We start from the raw sequence: 21,519 nt of genomic DNA, 5'->3' as shown, positions 1-21,519 counted from the left end.
GGCTATATATTTATATATTATTTTTTTGTAGATGTTATAACTTTTTACCCCTGATGAAGGCAATTTGTATGCCATAGCTCAGATTCTTGATTACATCATAAACCATCTACTTTTGGAGACTAGCCCCCTCTTCTACAAAGCTTTACTAGCAGCTGCCGCATGGCAACAGCCCTGAAGCCCTTTAAATCTCTATGGGCTTCGGGGCCGTTACCTCGCAGAAGCCGCTAGCACGGCTTTGTAGAAGAGGGGGTAGATCTGCAAAGTCATCTCAATTGCCCTATTCTTTTTGGTTGTTGGCAGTTTTTATAGGGCCTGTTTCTCTTTTTCTTGATGGTCCTTCCATATGGAGCAAAACAATATTCCAGGATATTTAATTTGATGAAGATACCTTTTGATAGAAATTGAAGAAATTTGTGCACTATTACATACCACATTTAGGGGCATTTTCATCCAGTTTGAGTAACCGGAAAGGAATCCAAATGAATCCAGTAAAGTGAATAAACAAGGGACAGATGTAGCAGAGTTAGTTATATGTAGAAGTACATCACCAACAGAATCTGATAACTTGATAGGCTTACTACCTACTGAATGCCTTATATATCATGATCCTTAATTGCAATAAGAAAGGGTTCAAGGGCTAGGATAAACAATAAGGGGGATAGAGGAGAAGGAGATAGCTGACAGGCTAAATGAGTTCTTCACTTCAGTCTTCACGAGGGAGGACACAACCAACATTCCGGAACCCGAGGAGATCGTAAAAGGAGATCAGGATGAAAATCTGGTCCAACTAGAGGTAAGCAAAGTGGATGTCCTCAGGCAGATAGACAGGCTAAAGAGCGACAAATCGCCAGGTCCGGAGGGCATTCACCCAAGGGTACTCAAGGAACTAAGGAACGAAATAGCTGAGCCACTTAGACAAATATGCAACCTATCCTTAAAAACTGGAGAGATTCCAGAAGACTGGAAAATAGCTAATGTCACACCCATCTTCAAGAAAGGCTCAAGGGGAGACCCAGGAAATTACAGGCCGGTGAGCTTGACTTCGGTCCCGGGAAAGATGATGGAAGCACTGATTAAGGACAGAATCTGTGAACACATAGAAAACAATGGACAGCTAAAGTCGAGCCAGCACGGCTTCTGCAAGGGTAGGTCATGCCTCACAAACTTATTGTACTTCTTTGAGGGGGTAAACAGCCAGGTGGATAAAGGGGAATCCATTGACATCATTTACCTTGACTTTCAAAAAGCCTTCGACAAGGTACCGCACGAAAGACTGCTTAAAAAGCTGTGGAAACACGGGGTGCAAGGGGAGGTCCACTGATGGATCAAAAACTGGCTGGCAGACAGGAAACAGAGGGTTGGAGTAAAGGGCCATTACTCAGACTGGCATTGGGTCACGAGCGGAGTTCCGCAGGGGTCGGTGCTGGGACCGCTCCTGTTCAATATATTTATTAATGACCTGGAGGCGGGAACAAATTGCGAAGTTATTAAATTTGCGGATGACACCAAACTCTACCGCAGGGTTGAAACCATGGAAGACTGCGAAGATCTGCAAAGGGACCTAACGACGCTAGAAGAATGGGCCAAGAAATGGCAAATGAGCTTTAACGTAGGGAAATGCAAGGTCATGCATGTAGGGAAAAAGTACCCGATGTTCAGCTATAAAATGGGGGGATCACCGCTGGGGGTGAGTAACCTTGAAAGAGACCTGGGAGTGATGGTAGACACATCATTGAAAGCGTCGGCGCAGTGCGCCACAGCCTCAAGGAAGGCAAACAGAATGTTGGGCATCATTAAGAAGGGTATCACGACCAGGACAAAGGAGGTCATCCTGCCACTGTATCGTGCAATGGTGCGCCCGCACCTGGAGTACTGTGTCCAGTACTGGTCGCCGTACCTCAAGAAGAACATGGCGGTACTTGAGAGAGTCCACAGAAGAGCAACTAAGCTAATAAAGGGTATGGAAGACCTCTCATATAACGACAGACTGAAGAAGCTGGGGCTTTTCTCCCTGGAAAAGTGGAGACTTAGAGGAGACATGAGAGAAACCTTCAAGATCATGAAGGGCATAGAAAGAGTAGACAGGGACAGATTTTTCAAATTACGGGGAACCACAAATACAAGGGGGCACTCAGAGAAATTGAAAGGGGAAAGGTTTAGAACAAACGCCAGGAAGTTCTTTTTCACTCAGAGAGTGGTGGATACATGGAACGTGCTACCGGAGGATGTGATAAGCAGGAGCATGCTATAGGGCTTCAAAGAGGGTCTGGACAGGTACCTGGAGGACAAAGGGATTGAGGGGTACAGATAGGAGTAGAGGTAGGTATTAGGGATAGGATTAGAGGATTAGAGGCAGTTACAAAATTAGTCAGGGACACTGTTCAGGCAATTAGGCCTGATGGGCCGCCGCGAGAGCGGACCGCTGGGCAGGATGGACCTCTGGTCTGCCCCAGCGGAGGCAACTTCTTATGTTCTTATGTTGTCTGGTACCTCTGTGTAAAGGGAAGGAGTTTTACAATGTAGAATTTAGAGATAATCTAGCAGTGGGTTTTTATGTTCTATATTGTGTTTCTGTAAGATTTTACATCTGTAATAACATTTATTATACTTGTTGATTTGCATTTCACTTTGTATAAGGCGAATAATTAATAAACATACAATAAAACTGAAATCATATTAATAAAATGATCCCCTAAATTAAGCCATTTTAAAACCTGAAATAAAAAATGCCAGTCAATGTAATCAAAAGCTGTTTAGCATCTAGTGAAACAACACAAACTCAAACAGAAATTCTTTTAGTATTTATATACTGTACCACTTATAGCCTAAGTGGGTTACATTTAGGTACTTAAGCATTTTTCCTTATCTGTCCTGGTGGGCTCACTCTTTAGCTAATGTACCAGGGGCAATGGGGATTAAGTGACTTGCTCAGGGTCACAAGAAGCAGTGTTGGATTTAAACCCACAACCTCAGGGTGCCGAGGCTGTAGCTCTAACCACTGCACCACACACAGAATGTGACTGAAAACTCTGGTATTATCCATAGCCAAACGACCATTAACAAAACCACTGTTCAGGAGTAATCAACTTTCCAATCACTGGATTTAAGTGGACAGCTATAATCTTTGCATAAATTTTGCAATCATAATTAAGTAAGGAAATTGGTCTATAGTTTCCAGCAAACATGGGATCTCTGCCTGATTTTTCCAGCAGCACAGTAGCCTCTTCCACCATACTCAAGGAAAGGGAAAGGGATTGGGACTTACATACTGTCTTTTTGTAGTTTTACAACCACACTCAAAGCAGTTTACATACAGGTACTTCAAACATTTTCCCTAGCTGTCCCAGTGGGCTCACAAATTTAAACAGGTCAGTCTGGATTTGAAAGGCATCATATGGCATGATAGGTACAAATGATAAACCTTTTTGTAATAAATTAACTTGTGTGTCTGAGAGAGAAGCCTGAGATAAGTTGAATAAAGGGATCTCTTCTAATATGCCTTCTGTTGATACTGATAATTGTGCTGATCTTGATATTTCTGCCTCTTCCCCTGCCTCTTGTAACAGTGCAAGAGGGTATGGGGGTTTGGGGCTTGGAAACACATTGCCAGACACGACCAGCAATAGAGAAGAAAAATTCTTTATTGGCTTAAACAAAACACTCCCTGAATCCTGCTGCTTCACAGGATCAGGCACACAGAAAAACAGTCTCTTGATTTGACAAACAAAAATACTGAGCTGAGCTGAGCCTTTAGCTGGTACTGCCACAGCCCAAACACAGACTGAAAAAAATTCTCCCAAACAGGTAGCATGGTCTGGTCCTAGCCAGACCTTAGAATAGAGAATGACACGGGGAAAAAATTTGTCCCCATCCCCACGAGCTCGGTCTCTGTCACCGCCCCATCCCTGCAAGCTCGATCCCCATCTCTGTTCCGTCTCCACAAGCTTGGTCCCCACCTCGTCCCCGTAAACTGTCTGATTCCATCTACAGAAGCCTCAAATAGTTATGATTTTATATTAAACTTATTTTATTAAAGTATAAAAAGAAACAATATTCTGTACAGTTGTCATTTTAAAAATACAAATAATACAGAGCTGGATCAGACAGGATCAAGAAAACTCCTGTCTCCCATCCCTTTCACAAATATCCCCTCCATATCAAGAAAACTGAATAAGCCAAATTACTACAGAATCCTACATAGAAAATCATGCTAACAGAATACTGCAGTCACACATGACCACATGACAGGAAGTGTGTTAGAAAAGTGTAACCAGGGCAACTGCCCCCTGGTCAGAGAGAGCGCTAAGCCAGCTGGAAGCTAAAGAAGCATGGCCTGGGCTTTGCTGTCCCCAGTTATGTCTAACACCAGCTGTAGCAGGATACATATTTCAAATTTGATATATTCTAATCACAAAATAGAAAATAAAATTATTTTTTTCTACCTTTTGTTGCCTCGTCATTTTATTCTTCAAATCATGCTGGTCTCTGTTTTCTTTTGTCTTCTCTTAACTCACTTGCCAGGGTCTCCTGACCATTTGACATTTCTTCTTTGTCCATGCTCACCATCCATCTTCTATCTCTGTGTATTTATTGTTCCTCATATTCAGCATCTCCCTTCTCTATGTCTTCTATATATCCCTTTCTAGTATTTCCCTGTGCCCATCTCCCTGCCTTCATCATCTCACCATTATATGATCCCCTCCCTCTGTGTACAGTATCACTCCTCTATAATCCCCCCTGTCCAGCATCTTCCTTCTGCATTCTTATTCTCCCCCATGTCTAGTCATCGTCTCTCTGTCCATATACCCTCCCATGTCTAGCATTACCCCTCTGTGTCCATATACCACCCCAATGCAGCATTCCCCTTTTTGTCCCTGTTCCTATGCTCCCATCCATGCCCACCATCTTTCCTCTTTTTGTATATTTCCCTATGTTTAGCTTTTCCCCTGTCTTACTCCCTTACGCTAATGTGTCTCTCACACTCTTTTTCCTCTCTCCCACCGCTATGTTCAATATTTCACTCACTCTTCCTTCATCCCTTTGATTCAGCTTTTCTCTTTCTCTTTCCCTTTCCTTCTCTTTCTTACTCCCTGCAGGTCCTGCACCTCTCTCCCTTCCCTCCAATCCCTTCCCCGTGGGTCCAACACCTCATCCCCTCCCTTCAACACCCAGGTGTGGGTCTGGCACCTCTCCCTTCCCTCCAGCTCCACTCCACAAACCACATGGGCTCAGCACCTGTTTCCCTTCTTCCCCCAATCCTCAGATCAGATCCAGCAACTGTCTCCTTTCCCTTCAGCTCCAGCCAGTCCAACAGCCCAAGCAACCCCCTCTCCCCTTCTCAGGTGTAGCAGCAGCCCCCCTTCATAAATCCAGCAGCCCCCCTCCCTCCCTATCGCGGGTCCAACAGCCCCCATCCCTTGCACCCTCGCTCCCGATCACAGCAGATCCTTTACTGTGGGAATAAGGCCGTTCACCGCTCCAGGGGCCGGTGAAAAGTCTTGTCCCCATGGCAATCAGTCGCTTTTTTCCCCCGTTCCTGTGGGTTACCCACAGCTACCTGCGGGAAACAGTCACCATGTCATTTTCTACCTTAGAATAGAGCTCATATGTAGTTAGTACAAAGAATTGGCTTACCTCAGTCAAGCATGGAATGTTGAAGTCGAGTATGCTGGGGCCACTTCTTCCTCCTACTCCCTTGGGCCTCTCTAACCTAGGTCTTGCCTTGTCTTATATACTTCCTGGCTGCTGCTTCCCTGACTCTTCCTGCCCATGTCACTTCTTCCTAAGGAGCTACCTATGTTAAGGTGGTTTTGGCAGCATAAAAATTCCATGTTATATTGAGAATTAAGATTTTTCCATTCAGAGAACCCTGCCTGAATGACCTGCTTCAATTGCAACCAACGATAAAATTGTGATTTATTCAGCCCAAATTTATGTTGCAGTTGTGTAAACTCAAGCAGATTTCCATCTGAAATAACATCATTTAAAGTTTGTATTCCTGCATTTAACCAATGCTTCCAGACAATCTTAGATCCGCCAATTTGAATCCTGGAGTTTAGCCATATAGATTGATTTGTTGATTTATTAATAGGATTTTCAGTTAAATTGCTGACATACCTCACAGTTTTCCAAGTATCTAATAAAATTCTATTTTCTTTATACAATCTGGGCATCTTGATACTGAGAATATGACAAAGATATAAAGGACACAGGAGTCGCCATTCCAAATATAACCAATCTGGAGTGTACTCAATGAGCTCTGGGAGGACCCAATACATACCTTGACGTAAAATATAGGCCTGATGGTACCTATAAAAATTAGGAAAATTTACCCCACCCTCCTTAATTGATTTCTGTAAAGATACCAAAGCAATTCTAGGAGTTTTGCCAAGCCAAATAAACTTAATAATTATCGAATTCAATTTTTTATAAAAAGAATTTTGAAAAAACACCGGAATCATACACATTTGATAACAAACCACAGGCAACACCATCATTTTCACAGTTTGAACTCTCCCCCACCAAGATATATGTAATGGATTCCATTGTTCACATAACTCCGAAACCTTTTATAATAAAAGTTTTTCATTTTCTTTTTTTTTTTTCTTTTTTTTATTTATTTATCATTTTCAAACTTATATCAAGCATATTAACTTGTACAGAAAGAAGTTTAACATATAAACATATTACATCAGATTAACATTAAGACAAAAGAAAAGAAGAAAAAAAAATATATATATATATATATATGCCAACTTTACTCAAGTCCTACATTAGGATCCAAGATTAACAAAATGCGAGAATATTAAGAAAATAATCACTAATATGAAACTATAGAGCTGAGGACTAATGCCTATATTAAATAATGAGCTAATGATGTTGTTCTTCCTTCAGACGAGATGATACCAAGAAATTAGTTAACTGAAATGGTTCAAAGAAAACATACTTGATCTGGCGGTGATTCACTATACACTTACAAGGTTGCCTTAAATAAAAAGTAGCCCCTAAAGCTAAAACACCTGGTTTCAGAAGAAGAAATTCACGTCGTCGCTTCTGCGTTTCACGTGAGAGATCAGGAAACATCTGGATTTTCAGTCCAATAAATTCTTTTTGTCTATTTTTAAAGAATAGTCTCAAAATCCATGCCTTATCTGGCTGAAGAGCCACTGTTAGAATTAATGTCGCTGGAGTTGCCAATTCTTTTTCTGATGTTTCAAGTAAAGTTGAAACATCTAATGCTTCTTGGTTGTTAGTCACATATGGTTGAACTTGATTTTTTGTAGGCAAGTAATAAACCTGGGAGAATGGAGGCATACACTCCTCCGTGACTCCCAGTATTTCTTTTAAGTATCGTTTAACCATTTCTCTAGGGGGCACCATAGCAACCCTTGGGAAATTAATCAATCTTAGGTTATTACTACGAGCATTATTTTCCAAAGACTCAATTTTTCTCCTAAGATTTGTATTATCTTTAATTAGTGTCTCTTGAACATTTTTAAAAGATATCAAGTCCTGTTCCATTTTCCCACTAGTCTCTTTAGACAAAAGCATATCATTTTGAAGTTCTTTTATCTCTTTTGTTTGTTCAATTAGTTTCCCTTCTATGTATTGAAAATGGGGACTTATGGCTTTACCTAAGTTAGCCACAAGATCCCATAGTGATTCCAGAGTCACTTCAGTGGGTTTAATTATAGAAATTTCACCCTGGTTAGTGAAAAAATGCTCACCGTCAGTTAAAATTTGAAATAACCAAGTTTTTCATTTTCTTTTACTGTATCATCCACTGAATTTTTTATCCAAATTCCTAAATATTTTAATCCATCTTCCTTCCAAACAAAAGGAAATGAATCAAACATAGTTTTTATGCAATGTACATTAAGAGAAAGAATTTCAGATTTACCCCAATTAATTTTGTATCCTGAGAACTTACCAAACCTTTCAATCAATTCTAACAAACATGGAATGGTTGAACCTGGATTGCGCAAATATAATAAAATATCATCCGCATAAGCAAATAATTTGTATTCCCATTCTTTCAGAGGAATACCCTGTATCCCCTTTGCCTGGTTAATAGCTATCAATAAGGGTTCTAAAACAATATCATACAGCAAAGGAGATAATGGACATCCCTGTCTAACTCCTCTATTTAATTTAAAACATTCTGATAAATTATTATTAATGTATAATCTTACACTAGTTATCCCAGCAGCATATAAACTAATCCAAAAAACTTATCCAAAAAACTTTTATATAATACTGCTTTAAACTGGAACCTACATATCACAACACAAAGCCCAGTATTATGTAAAAAGCCCAGTAAATATGTTAAAAAATTTTTTCAAATAAGCCGTATTTATTGGCCAATGATTGGAGCAGGGGCTGTTTGACTACGCGGATCCTTCCAGTCAGTGATTCACGACTGAGCGTAGGCTCCGTTTCTGAGGCCTGAGTTCTTGGATAATACTGGGCTTTGTGTTGTGATATGTAGGTTCCAGTTTAAAGCAGTATTATATAAAAGTTTTTTGGATTAATGTATAATCTTGCCATAGGGGAGCTAAACAGAGTTTTAATCATTTGAATAAAACCAGGACCTATACCAAACCAATCCAAAGCCTGATACATGAATGACCATTCTAACCTGTCAAAAGCTTTTTCTGCATCTAAAGATAAAGCAAAAGCTGGTTCATTCATCATTTTAGTTAAATTTAAAGTATGAAAAGCCAATCTTGTATTGTTAGAAGAATGTCTGTTTCCAATGAATCCCGTTTGATGTACATCAATTATGTAAGGGAGAGCCTTTGCCAATCTTAATGCCAGAGTCTTAGCCAATAATTTTCCTTCCACATTAATTAATGATATTGGCCTGTAATTTGAAACCAAAGTGGGATCTTTATTTGGCTTTGGCAAAACAATCACCACAGATTCTGCCATAGTACTTTTAATACAACCTTTATTAAGTTGAAACTGATATAAATTTAGTAAATAGGGTAATAAAGAATTTTGAAATGTTTTATAGAATTCCACAGTAAAACCATCCCCACCTGGAGCGGATCCAACTCTAAGAGACTTCAACGCTGTTTCTAATTCTTTTAATGATATAGGTTCTTCTAAACTTCTTTTTATATGATCAGGAAGTTTTGGACCCTCAAGAAGATTTAAAAATTCCATACCTTTTTGAACTTTATCAACAGAAGACTCGGAAGAATACAAATCTTTGTAAAAAACCAAAAATTGATTTAAAATATTACTAATTTGAATATGCATATTTCCTTTCTCATCTTTTATTGCAATTATTTTTATTCTTCTCTTCTTTGCTTTAAGATAATTTGCAAGTAAACTTCCTGCCTTATTAGATTTTCCATAATACAAGGTTTGCAAAGAAAATAAATCTTTCCTTGCCATTCTGGGTCACCAGGCCGCGCAGTGGTATAAAGTTATTAGTGAATTAGTTAATAAAAAACCTATAAATGGTCTTAGGGATATTTGGAGCATTGCATCAGATTTCAGCATCTCAATGGCCACAAATTTGGTCTTGGAGAATAAGATGTACATTGTCAGCATCTATGAGACAAACTTGGTTTTTTCTTTTGCATAGAGCATTTTGGACCCCAGTTAGATTACAAAAGTTGAATAGTTCATTGTCTAATAGATGCTGGCATTGTAAGCTTGATGTAGGGACTTTGGATCATCTTTTATTTTTTTGTCCCTATATATTAGCCTTTTGGAATTCGATATGGGATCAAATAAATTCTTTATTAGAAAATCCTGTAGCATTAACTTATGATACTGTGATATTTGGCATTTCTATGAGAAAAAAGAGTCAGATATCGGCAAGTAATAACAAACTTTTATTGATTATGACAGGAGTTGCCATGCAACATATTACTAACAATTGGAAAGATCACAGCAGACTTAACTTTAATTTCTGGTGGAATTCACTATGTCATCTATATAAAATGGAACGTTCAATAGCAATACAAAATGGAAATTATAAAAGGTTTAATAAAATATGGGAGCCATTAGCATTGTTTTGTAATGAATAAACACCATTTGTTTAACATAAGTTATTAAGGGAGGGGAAGGAGGAGGGATTGTATAATTGAAGAAAAAGGTAAAAAGAAATAAGAAAAAGGTTAAATGAATTAAGAAGAATAGTATTGAAAGAGAGGGTGGGGGAGGGGTTTATATATATATATACAATTGTTATTATCTTGATGGATTTATCAAGTGTTGTTTTTGAACCTATATATCACTTTTTATTGTACACTTGCTGAATGATTAAAAATGAATAATGAATTAAAAAAAAAAAAAAAAAGGTGGTTTTGGCAATGTGAGGGAGTATCCAGCAGAGGAGTAGTAGTGTACTATAGACTCCGTCACACATCACAGCTATTAGAAGATTAAAGAAATAAAAAATATCAGATACTAAACCTTACTAAAAAAAAACCCCAAAACCAAAACCCTGCCCTATTAAGTCTGAATATTGAGACTTAACTGGATTCCTCCCTGGAATGCTCCTGACATAGTCAGCTTTAAGTTCAATGCTATCCAGTCATTTTCAGTGAGGATGACCAATTAAGTGCCACAAACTGGGTAGCCATGACCAAGCTTGTTAATCAGTTGATGGCCATTTCAGGCTGGTTAAGTCATTTTGAATATTGGCTGGAATGGATTTATGTGTTTACTGCTGAGAAAAATGTTTTTATCTAGGCAGTGGGGAAAGTGGGGACACGGTGTGCTGCTGAAGCACAAGGAGGAAGCAAAAGGAAAAAATCAGATTTTAATCAGAGCCTTGGAGGCTGAGATTTTAAGGACAAAATTTGAAGATCACAGACAGAGAGCAGAGACATGGAAGTATAGAAGCTACATTTAAATCAATGACTGTCTGGTTTTGTGGAGGGGAACTGTATGGATGCTCTGAGCCATCCATCAGCAAAGGTCCTCTGTTGATTAATTTACCCATAATTCCTTTTTTTACAGATATGATCCTGGATCATCAGGAATATGCTAGTGAGTTGGATGACAGCATCCGAGTGAAGGTACGGGATGCTCTGCTGAAAAAGCACCACCATCAGATTGAGAAGAAGAGAAATAACCTGATTCCAATGGTCCGTTCCTTCACTGAAGTGGGCAAGAAACAGTCAGATCCTCACTGCATAGATAAAAGTGGTAGGTCTTCTTGGAGTAAGTCACACTTTAGGATAGAGAGACAACCCTTATTGAAGTGTACAGGAGGTACAAAGAGAGGTGGGGCAGATTTAAGCCAACTGGTACTCTTATAGTGGGACAGCTAGTGGCCAGTCAATGAGCAACAATGGAACTTGCTGCACAGAGAGTTGCTTTCTGTTCTGTCAGCTACAAGAGGGCACTGCATGTTGCCTGCATAAATGTGAAAATACTTGCAGCTGTGCCAGAAGTCTATATACACATATCATTGTTTTATGTGGCTAATTTAACCCATCAGATTATTCAAAAACAAGCTGATTGTTCAGTTTATATAATATTCTTATGGTTTTATCTTATGTGACTGGTAACAGCTATATTTGTTTGGGAGTTCATCATAAATATCCATTTGGTATTATATACCTTGCAGTTTAGCAGGTTTTTTGCATATGATAAAAATGTGTACACAATCTGTGCTTTAAGACCACTATTTAGGAAAAACTTTAGTTAAAGGTGGTATAGTAAGTCCACAATAAATAAAATAAATAAGCACATCAGTTAATCCAGAGAACTGCATCACACTAAACTGTTCTTACATTCGAAATATTCTTGACTCTTCTCCTCAAGGATCCAGAAGCTTAACTTTAATTTTTAATCTCATTTATTCTCATTTTCAGCATGCCTAAGTGTGTCTCCTCAGTCCACTCCTGCTACTTTAGAAGTTAAGAATGGAGTGGGACATGAAAACAACAGTTCGGTCGACCTGAGCAAGGTGAGAACCAGTATTCCAAAGTGCAGCTGGGTCATTTAGGGCAGTGTTTCCCAAGTCGGTCCTGGAGTACCCCCTTGCCAGTCAGGTTTTCAGGATATCCACAATGAATATGCATAAAGAGATTTGCATATAATGGAGTCAGTGTATGCAAATACAAGTTCATCACTAATCTTTATGGACATCCTGAAAACCTGATTGGCAAAGGGAGTATTCCAGGACTGACTTGGAAATTGCTGGTTTAGGGTTACAAGCTCTGCATCATGAGGAAGAGCCTGAGGCACTCCTTGGTTTACTCTCACTCTGTCTATGGATTTGTAGATCCTAGTTGTTGTAAAGACCATAAAGGCAATGCATATAAAATGAGGGCTGTCTTGTTCTGTTCATCTTGATTCCCAATTCTTTCTTCTGTTTCTTGGTCTGACTTGAATCAGGGTTGGGATTGCTGCAGAGGGGATGAAATCCCAGACTTTTGTACAAGAGTGGCATCTTGTGTGCCAGGTTGTGGAGAAAACTGTGATCTCTAGTTCTGAGTAGGATAATTTCTCTCAGATTTTGCTCCCCCCCCAAACCCACAGTACCTTTTCCAAATACAGGCAAGAGTTCAGCAGTACCAGTGGCAGCCCTTCGCAAAGGCTATCTGCAGCCTGCACTGTCAGAAGGGGTAGGCTGGATCAGAAAGAAAGGCACAGTGCAGGCCGCAGACAGCCTTTGAATAGGCTACTACTGGCACTACAGGGCCAAACACTTGCCTGTATTTAGAAAACTTACTGTGAATGTGGTTATGAGTTGGGGGACAGACCTGAGAGAGAGACCCAGTCAGGTCCAGGAGAGATGCCAGACTGCATAGCAGCAGGAGGGAGGCAGAAGAGGGAAGCACTGAATTAATTATTAATTGTGATTGCATTTGTAAATCACAATTAATAATTAACATGTTGATTGTGGCGTTAATCGCAACTAACGTGAAACCCTAATAATGACATATGAGCATTATTCCCTCTAAGCATTGCAAGAGTCCTTCAATTGCACCAGGCAGAACCAGAAGTGAAAGCATACTTCAGTGCCTTTCTTCTGTGTCTTTAAATTGTTTTCACTTGAGAAGCTCATATTTAAGCACAGAAGAATGATATTGATGTGTGCTGGCACGTCCTCTTTTGCTTGGACTCGCACATGTTTGTTTCTCACTATTGGTGTTAATAGGCTGCATGGGTTCCGTTCCTCTTCTATAAGAACACAAAACCGGCAGCTTATAATGAAAATTTCTGAAGAAATCATCTCTTCAAAGCTACCTCCTAGCTGCTTGTAAGTTTCCTGTGTTAAGGACAGCATTTGTTTCTGCGCTGTTCTCTGAGCATTTGGAGGGAATACCAAATGACCTCATTAACATCCTTTTGAGTACATTTAAATACAATTTGCAGCCATCTGTGGCATGCATGTTGTTTCCCTGCACTTGAGCCCTCTGAACATTCTATGTTAACGTGTATTCTAGTCTAGCACTAATTGCCTGTAATTCCGGTATTAGATTTTAAACATTGGCCCCTTAAAGTATGAAAACTCCAGAGTCGGAGAAATACCTTGTGCATCTGAATTAATTCACCCTGAGCTACAACCGAATATGGTGTGGGCCAAATCCAAATCTATATACCCCCCAACTTTTAGTTAAAATATAGAGTTTTGTTATATACTCGCCGTATAAGACTACCCCTTCTTCTGCACACCTTCTCTACCGCCCCGGGTGCAGCACAGCCGGCCAGGTCCCCTTACTTTTGTGGCACTTCCCCGACCGACCGATAACAGCCCGGGTCCGACAAACCTCCCTGCCCTTAACCGCGAATCTAAATTACCTTCTTACAGCTGCTGTAAGAAGGTAATTTAGATTCGCGGCTACAGGGCAGGGAGGATTGTCGGACCCGGGCTGTTATCGGTCGGTCAGGGAAGTGCCACAAAAGTAAGGGAACCTGGCCGGCTGTGCTGCAACCGGGGCGGGGCGGCCGCCCCTCTCTCTTGGTAGCCACTCGAACCGCGAGGCTACTCTCCTTCTCCTTATCTGCCCTGCCTGCAGCACAGAGCCGAACGGAAGTCTTCCTGACGTCAGCGCTGACGTCGGAGGGAGGGAGGGCTTTGTTTAAGCTTTGTTTAAGCCCTCCCTCCCCTCCGACGTCAGCGCTGACGTCGGGAAGACTTCCGTTCGGCTCTGTGCTGCAAGCAGAGAAGGTAGGGAGAAGAAGAGCCGCGTACATCCAGAAGACTGAGCATCCAGCCCAGCAGGAGCCCCGCGACCCTCGGAGGCGTCCCCATGGGATCCCCGCGACCCTAGGGGGCGTCCCCACGGGATCCCCGCGACCCTAGGGGCGTCCCCGTGCAGCTCTCTAAACAGTACCCGGCGTATAAGACGACCCCCGACTTTGGGGAGGATTTTAAGGTACTGAAAAGTTGTCTTATACGCCGGCAAATACGGTATATAAAATCGGAGGTATGTATGTGTGTATGTGCCGCGATCACGCAAAAACGGCTTGACCGATTTGAACGAAACTTGGTATGCAGAATAGAGAGCTGCATGGGAACGGGGACGACGGGAATCCCGCGGGACCCGCGGGCATCCCGCGGGTTCCCCCTTTGGGTCACGGGGATCCCGTGGGGACGCCCCTAGGGTCGCGGGGATCCCGTGGGGACGCCCCCTAGGGTCGCGGGGATCCCGTGGGGACGCCTCCGAGGGTCGCGGGGTTCCTGCGGGGCTGGATGTACTCAGTCGCGCGGCTCTTCTCCCTACCTTCTCTGCTTGCATCACAGAGCCGAACGGAAGTCTTCCCGACGTCAGCGCTGACGTCGGAGGGGAGGGAGGGCTTAAACAAAGCCCTCCCTCCTTCCGACGTCAGCGCTGACGTCGGGAAGACTTCCGTTTGGCTCTGTGCTGCAGGCAGTGCAGGTAAGGAGGAGAGTAGCCTCGCGGTTCGAGTGGCTACCAAGGGAGGGGGCGGTCCGCCCCGCCACACCCCGCCCCGGTTGCAGCACAGCCGGCCAGGTCCCCTTACTTTTGTGGCACTTCCCCGACCGACCGACAACAGCCCCGGTCCGACAATCCTCCCTGCCCTGTAGCCGCGAATCTAAATTATCTTCTTACAGCAGCTGTAATAAGGTAATTTAGATTCGCAGTTAAGGGCAGGGAGGTTTGTCGGACCGGGGCTGTTGTCAGTCGGTCGGGGAAGTGCCAAAAAAGTAAGGGGACCTGGCCAGCTGTGCTGCACCCGGGGCGGTAGAGAAGGAGTGGGGAGAAGGACGCTGAAAGGCCATGGGGAAGACGGGAGGGGGGGGGAAGGACTCTGAAAGCACTTGAAGACAGAGGAGGGAGAAGGACGCTGAAAGCACATGGGGAATACAAAGGGGTGGAGAAGGACGCTGAAAGGCCATGGGAAGGGCGGGGGGGGAGGACTCTGAAAGCACTTGTGGAAGACAGAGGGGGGAGAAGGATGCTGAAAGCACATGGGGAAGACAAAGGGGTGGAGAAGGACGCTGAAAGGACATGGGGAAGACAGAGGGGGGAGAAGGACGCTGACAGGACATGGGGAAGATGGGGGGAGAAGGACGCTGAAAGGAAATGGGGAAGAGAGAGTAGGGAGAAGACGCTGGCAGGGAAGAAGACAGATGCCAGACTATGGGGGGAGCGGAGAGAAGAAGATGGGTGCCAGACCAATTTGGAAGGGGGAAGAAAGGGAGAGGCACAGTAACAGAGCAAATGGAAGATGCAGAAGGAAGAGAGACAGTGGATGGAAGGAATTGAATGAGAACATGAGGAAAGCAGAAACCAGGCAACAAAGGTAGGAAAAGAATTATATTTCTTTTTTTTTATTTTGCTTCAGGATAAAGTAGTATATTAGTTGTGTTGATAAAAATTTATAAACATTAGAGGCTCTGGTAGAAACCCATTTGCAAAGTATGTATTCTTCCCAATTAATATTTTCAAATTAATAAAGTCTTTTTGCTTATTTGTAAATGGGTTTCTACCAGAGCCTTTAATTCAGTAGCATAATTAAATGAAATAACTATTTCTGAAGTTTATAGGGACAGGCGGGGACGGAGGGGATTCCTCGCGGGGACGGGTGGGGACGGAGGGGATTCCTCGCGGGGACGGGTGGGGATGGAGGGAATCCTCACGGGAATGGGTGGGGACGGGTGGGATTCCTCACGGGGACGGGTGGGGACGGGTGGGACTTTGGCGGGGACGGGTGGGGACGGGTGGGATTTCTGTCCCCGCGCAACTCTCTAATGCAGATCCCTCACTACCTGGGATGATATGTTCTGGGGGTCTCGCGGCCCACCTGCACACGTGGGCGGAGCTACAAACAGAAAATCAGATTTCACCCATTCATGTCAATGGAAAAAATGTAAAAAGCTGCCATTCTCACAGTAATTCAAAACCGGCTTGACCGATTTGAACGAAACTTGGTATGCAGATCCCTCACTACCTGGGGTGATATGTTCTGGGGGTCTCGCGGCCCACCTGCAAACGTGGGCGGAGCTACAAACAGAACATCAGATTTCACCCATTCATGTCAATGGAAAAAATGTAAAAAGCTGCCATTCTCACTGTAATTCAAAAACGGCTTGACCGATTTGAACGAAACTTGGTATGCAGATCCCTCACTACCTGGGGTGATATGTTCTGGGGGTCTCGCGGCCCACCTGCACACGTGGGCAGAGCTACAAACAGAAAATCAGATTTCACCCATTCATGTCAATGGAAAAAATGTAAATAGCTGCCATTCTCACTGTAATTCAAAAACGGCTTGACCGATTTGAACGAAACTTGGTATGCAGATCCCTCACTACCTGGGGTGATATGTTCTGGGGGCCTCGCTGCCCACCTGCACACGTGGGCGGAGCTACAAACATAAAATCAGATTTCACCCATTCATGTTAATGGAAAAAATGTAAATAGCTGCCATTCTCACTGTAATTCAAAAACGGCTTGACCGATTTGAACGAAACTTGGTATGCAGATCCCTCACTACCTGGGGTGATATGTTCTGGGGGTCTCGCTGCCCACCTGCACACATGGGCGGAGCTACAAACATAAAATCAGATTTCACCCATTCATGTTAATGGAAAAAATGTAAAAAGCTGCCATTCTCACAGTAATTCAAAAACGACTTGACCGATTTGAACGAAACTTGGTATGCAGATCCCTCACTACCTGGGGTGATATGTTCTGGGGGTCTCGCGGCCCACCTGCACACGTGGGCAGAGCTACAAACAGAACATCAGATTTCACCCATTCATGTCAATGGAAAAAATGTAAAAAGCTGCCATTCTCACAGTAATTCAAAAACGGCTTGACCGATTTGAACGAAACTTGGTATGCAGATCCCTCACTACCTGGGGTGATATGTTCTGGGGGTCTCGCAGCCCACCTGCACACATGGGCGGAGCTACAAACAAAATCAAATTTCACCCATTCATGTCAATGGAAAAAATGTAAAAAGCTGCCATTCTCACTGTAATTCAAAAACGGCTTGACCGATTTGAACAAAACTTGGTATGCAGATCCCTCACTACCTGGGGTGATATGTTCTGGGGGTCTCGCGTCCCACCTGCACACGTGGGCGGAGCTACAAACAGAAAATCAGATTTCACCCATTCATGTCAATGGAAAAAATGTAAAAAGCTGCCATTCTCACTGTAATTCAAAAACGGCTTGACCGATTTGAACGAAACTTGGTATGCAGATCCCTCACTACCTGGGGTGATATGTTCTGGGGATCTCGCGGCCCACCTGCACACGTGGGCAGAGCTACAAACAGAAAATCAGATTTCACCCATTCATGTCAATGGAAAATATGTAAAACGCTGCCATTCTCACAGTAATTCAAAAACGGCTTGACCGATTTGAACAAAACTTGGTATGCAGATCCCTCACTACCTGGGGTGATATGTTCTGGGGGTCTCGCGTCCCACCTGCACACGTGGGCGGAGCTACAAACAGAAAATCAGATTTCACCCATTCATGTCAATGGAAAAAATGTAAAAAGCTGCCATTCTCACTGTAATTCAAAAACGGCTTGACCGATTTGAACGAAACTTGGTATGCAGATCCCTCACTACCTGGGGTGATATGTTCTGGGGATCTCGCGGCCCACCTGCACACGTGGGCAGAGCTACAAACAGAAAATCAGATTTCACCCATTCATGTCAATGGAAAATATGTAAAACGCTGCCATTCTCACAGTAATTCAAAAACGGCTTGACCGATTTGAACGAAACTTGGTATGCACATCCCTCACTACCTGGGGTGATATGTTCTGGGGGTCTCGCGGCCCACAACTCTATGTTGCTTGCTCAAGGGTGGGTTCACCCAAGAATTTATATGTTCTTGCTCCAGGAGGTGAAACTAAAATTGTTGTTTATAATCACGTTTTGCGTTAGTTGTATTGTATTCATTTTGTCAAATATTTCACATTATAATTTGTATATTGTACTTTTTATTAAGCTGTAAAAAAATACTTTCATTCACCACTATAAAGTATCTTTATTTGAATCCATTTACAGTGTTATTGCTATAATTAAATACCCGTGCAACGCCGGGGCATCAGCTAGTAATATATAAATGCTGTAACAGTTACACATGTATACTGTTCCCTCTAAGCTGAATGGGAGTCCTTCAACTGCATTGCTGTGTGTGTGTGTTTGATGGTGGTGGGGTACTTCGGTTGATTTTTCAATCACTAAAGACAGGCAGATTACCTGGAGCCATGCATAGCTTGCCTGTCCCTCACTATTGAATATGTGATCATGAAACAGTACCCCCTCCACAGCTAGGACTTGTAGGTGGAGGACTCCCGCACAGCTTTGAGGGAACAGTGCATAATAATAATAATAACAACTTTATTTTTATATACCGCAATACCACAAACAGTTCAGAGTAGAGAGCTGCACGGGAACGGGGACGACGGGAATCTCGCAGGAACCGCGGGGATCCCGTGGGTTCCCCTTTCGGGTCATGGGGATCCTGTGAGGACGCCCCCTAGTGTCGCGGGGATCCCGTGGGGACGCCCCTCGTGCTCTCGGGGATCCCGCAGGGTTCAATGCCTTTCCTACCTGCCCTGCTGCGAGGCCTCGTCTTCCATTTTCTGCCTGCCCTGCTGCAGCACACATAGCCAATCGGAAGTCTTCCCCGATGTCAGCGCTGATGTCGGAGGGAGGGCTTAAGCAAAGGGAGGGAGAAAGGGAGGAAAGGTAGAGTGGAGAAGAGAAGACACTTAAGGGAAATGGGTAAAACTGAGGGGGGAGAAGGATGCTGAAAGCACTGGGGAAGACAAAGGGGTGGAGAAGGACGCTGAAAGGACATGGGGAGGACGGGAGGGGGAGAAGGACGCTGAAAGGACATGGGGAAGACAAAGGGGTGGAGAAGGACGCTGAGAGGGCATGGGAAGATGGGGGGGGGGAGAAGGACGCTGAAAGGACATTGGGAAGACAAAGGGGTGGAGAAGGACGCTGAAAGGACATGGGGAAGACATCGGGGGGAGAAGGACCCTGAAAGGACATGGGGAAGACAAAGGGGTGGAGAAGGACGCTGAGAGGGCATGGGAAGATGGGGGGGGGAGAAGGACGCTGAAAGGACATTGGGAAGACAAAGGGGTGGAGAAGGACGCTGAAAGGACATGGGGAAGACAGAGGGGGGAGAAAGATGCTGACAGGACATGGGGAAGATGGGGGGAGAAGGACGCTGAAAGGAAATGGGGAAGAGAGAGTGGGGAGAAGACGCTGGCAGGGAAGAAGACAGAGATGCCAGACTATGGGGGGAGCGGAGGGAAGAAGATGGGTGCCAGACCAATTTGGAAGGGGGGAGAAAGGGAGAGGCACAGTAACAGAGCAAATGGAAGACGCAGAGAGAAGAGAGACAGTGGATGGAAGGAATTGAATGAGAACATGAGGAAAGCAGAAACCAGGCAACAAAAGTAGGAAAATTTTTTTTTTTTTTTTTTGCTTCAGGATAAAGCAGTATATCATTTGTGTTGATAAAAATTTATAAACATTAGAGGCTCTGGTAGAAACCCGTTTACAAAGTATATATTCTTCCCAATTAATATTTCCAAATTAATAAAGTCTTTTTGCTTATTTTTAAATGGGTATAAATCTTAGTATAAAGGAATCACAGAAACTATCGGGTGGGTGGGTAAAGGAATGTTTTTTTGCTCCAGCAGAGGGTAAAAAAGCAGGGGTAGCAATTCTTATAAATAAAAAATGTATGGCCAAGATTAAGGTAAAAAATTCAGATCCACATGGAAGATGGATACATATTGATATAGGTATGGGAAATGATGCCCTGATGTTGTTTAATATATATGCCCCTAATTCGAATCAATCAGAATTTTTTAAAAATTTACAGAATATGTTATTACCACTGGCTGCTTCTAATTTAGTGGTGGCTGGAGATTTTAATGCTGTAATGGATCCACTATTAGATAAAAAACCAGGTAAAAATATAAAATCTTTAGGTTTAGATAATTTGGTTCAGTCATGTGATTTGAAAGATATATGGCGTATTCTTCATTTTAATGATCAGGAATTTTCATTTTGTTCACAGGTACATAAATCATTTTCAAGAATAGATTATATTTTTGTTTCAACAAATAAAGTGCAACAGGTGATTAAAGCTTCCATAGATCCTATTATAATTTCGGATCATGCGGGAGTATGGATAGAATTACAATTAGATCAATTAGAGAATGTTAGACCTCTTTGGAGATTTGATAATGCATTGCTTGTGGATGATAAATTTTTGGAAAATTTCAAAACACAAATTAACGATTTCTTTCAAATAAATTTAGTGGAGGATACATTTATAGAGAATGTATGGGATGCATTTAAAGCAACTATGAGAGGTAATATTATATCATATTCAGCTTTTATTAGGAAACAGATTAAAATACAATATATAGAATTAGAAAAAGAAATAAAAATATTAGAAGCTAAATTGGTAAGTAAATGGGAATATGAAATTTTGCAAGCTCTTTTGAAAGCAAAAGGTAAATATAATGAATTAACTTCAAAAATGATAAGAAGAGATTTGTTTTCCAAGCAAACAGTGTATTATGGAAATTCTAATAAGGCGGGGAGATTATTGGCAAATTATCTTAAAGCAAAAAAAAGAAGAACTAATATTAATGGAATAAAAGACGAAAATGGTATAATAACAAATCAAACAAATATAATATTAAAACAATTTTTAAAATTTTATAAAGACCTGTACTCTTCCGAGCCTTATATGGAGAGACAAAAAGATGGAAAAATTTTTTTAGATTTAATTAATGGACCTAAGGTTCCTGATCATATAAAACGGAGTTTAGATGAACCTATATCATTAAAAGAATTAGAAACAGCATTGAGATCTCTTAGAGTTGGATCCGCTCCAGGTGGTGATGGTTATACAGTAGAATTTTATAAAACATTTCAAAATATCCTTTCCCCACATTTACTAAATTTATATCAGACACAACTTATAAAAGGTAATATTAAAGGTACTATGGCTGAATCAATAATAATTGTTTTGCCTAAGCCAAATAAAGATCCTACTTTGGTTTCAAACTACA

At 42.2% G+C, this 21,519-nt stretch overlaps 1 protein-coding gene across 4 annotated transcripts in view; it reads left to right on the top strand.

Moving 5' to 3' along the window:
• Window positions 1–21,519, top strand: part of SLC4A8 (solute carrier family 4 member 8) — a 536,451-nt gene that overhangs the window by 202,728 nt on the left and 312,204 nt on the right. For all 4 annotated transcript variants that reach the window (XM_033936812.1, XM_033936813.1, XM_033936815.1 and 1 more), the window contains 2 exons: window positions 10,981–11,169; window positions 11,841–11,935. In XM_033936812.1, coding sequence (XP_033792703.1) covers window positions 10,981–11,169; window positions 11,841–11,935 — 284 coding nt within the window. The remainder of the gene's footprint in view (window positions 1–10,980; window positions 11,170–11,840; window positions 11,936–21,519) is intronic.

This window comes from Geotrypetes seraphini, chromosome 3 (genome assembly GCF_902459505.1).
Source record: "Geotrypetes seraphini chromosome 3, aGeoSer1.1, whole genome shotgun sequence".
NCBI lineage: Eukaryota > Metazoa > Chordata > Amphibia > Gymnophiona > Dermophiidae > Geotrypetes > Geotrypetes seraphini.
The sequence above is the reverse complement of the archived record's forward strand: the minus strand, read 5'-3'. Positions and strand labels throughout refer to the sequence as shown.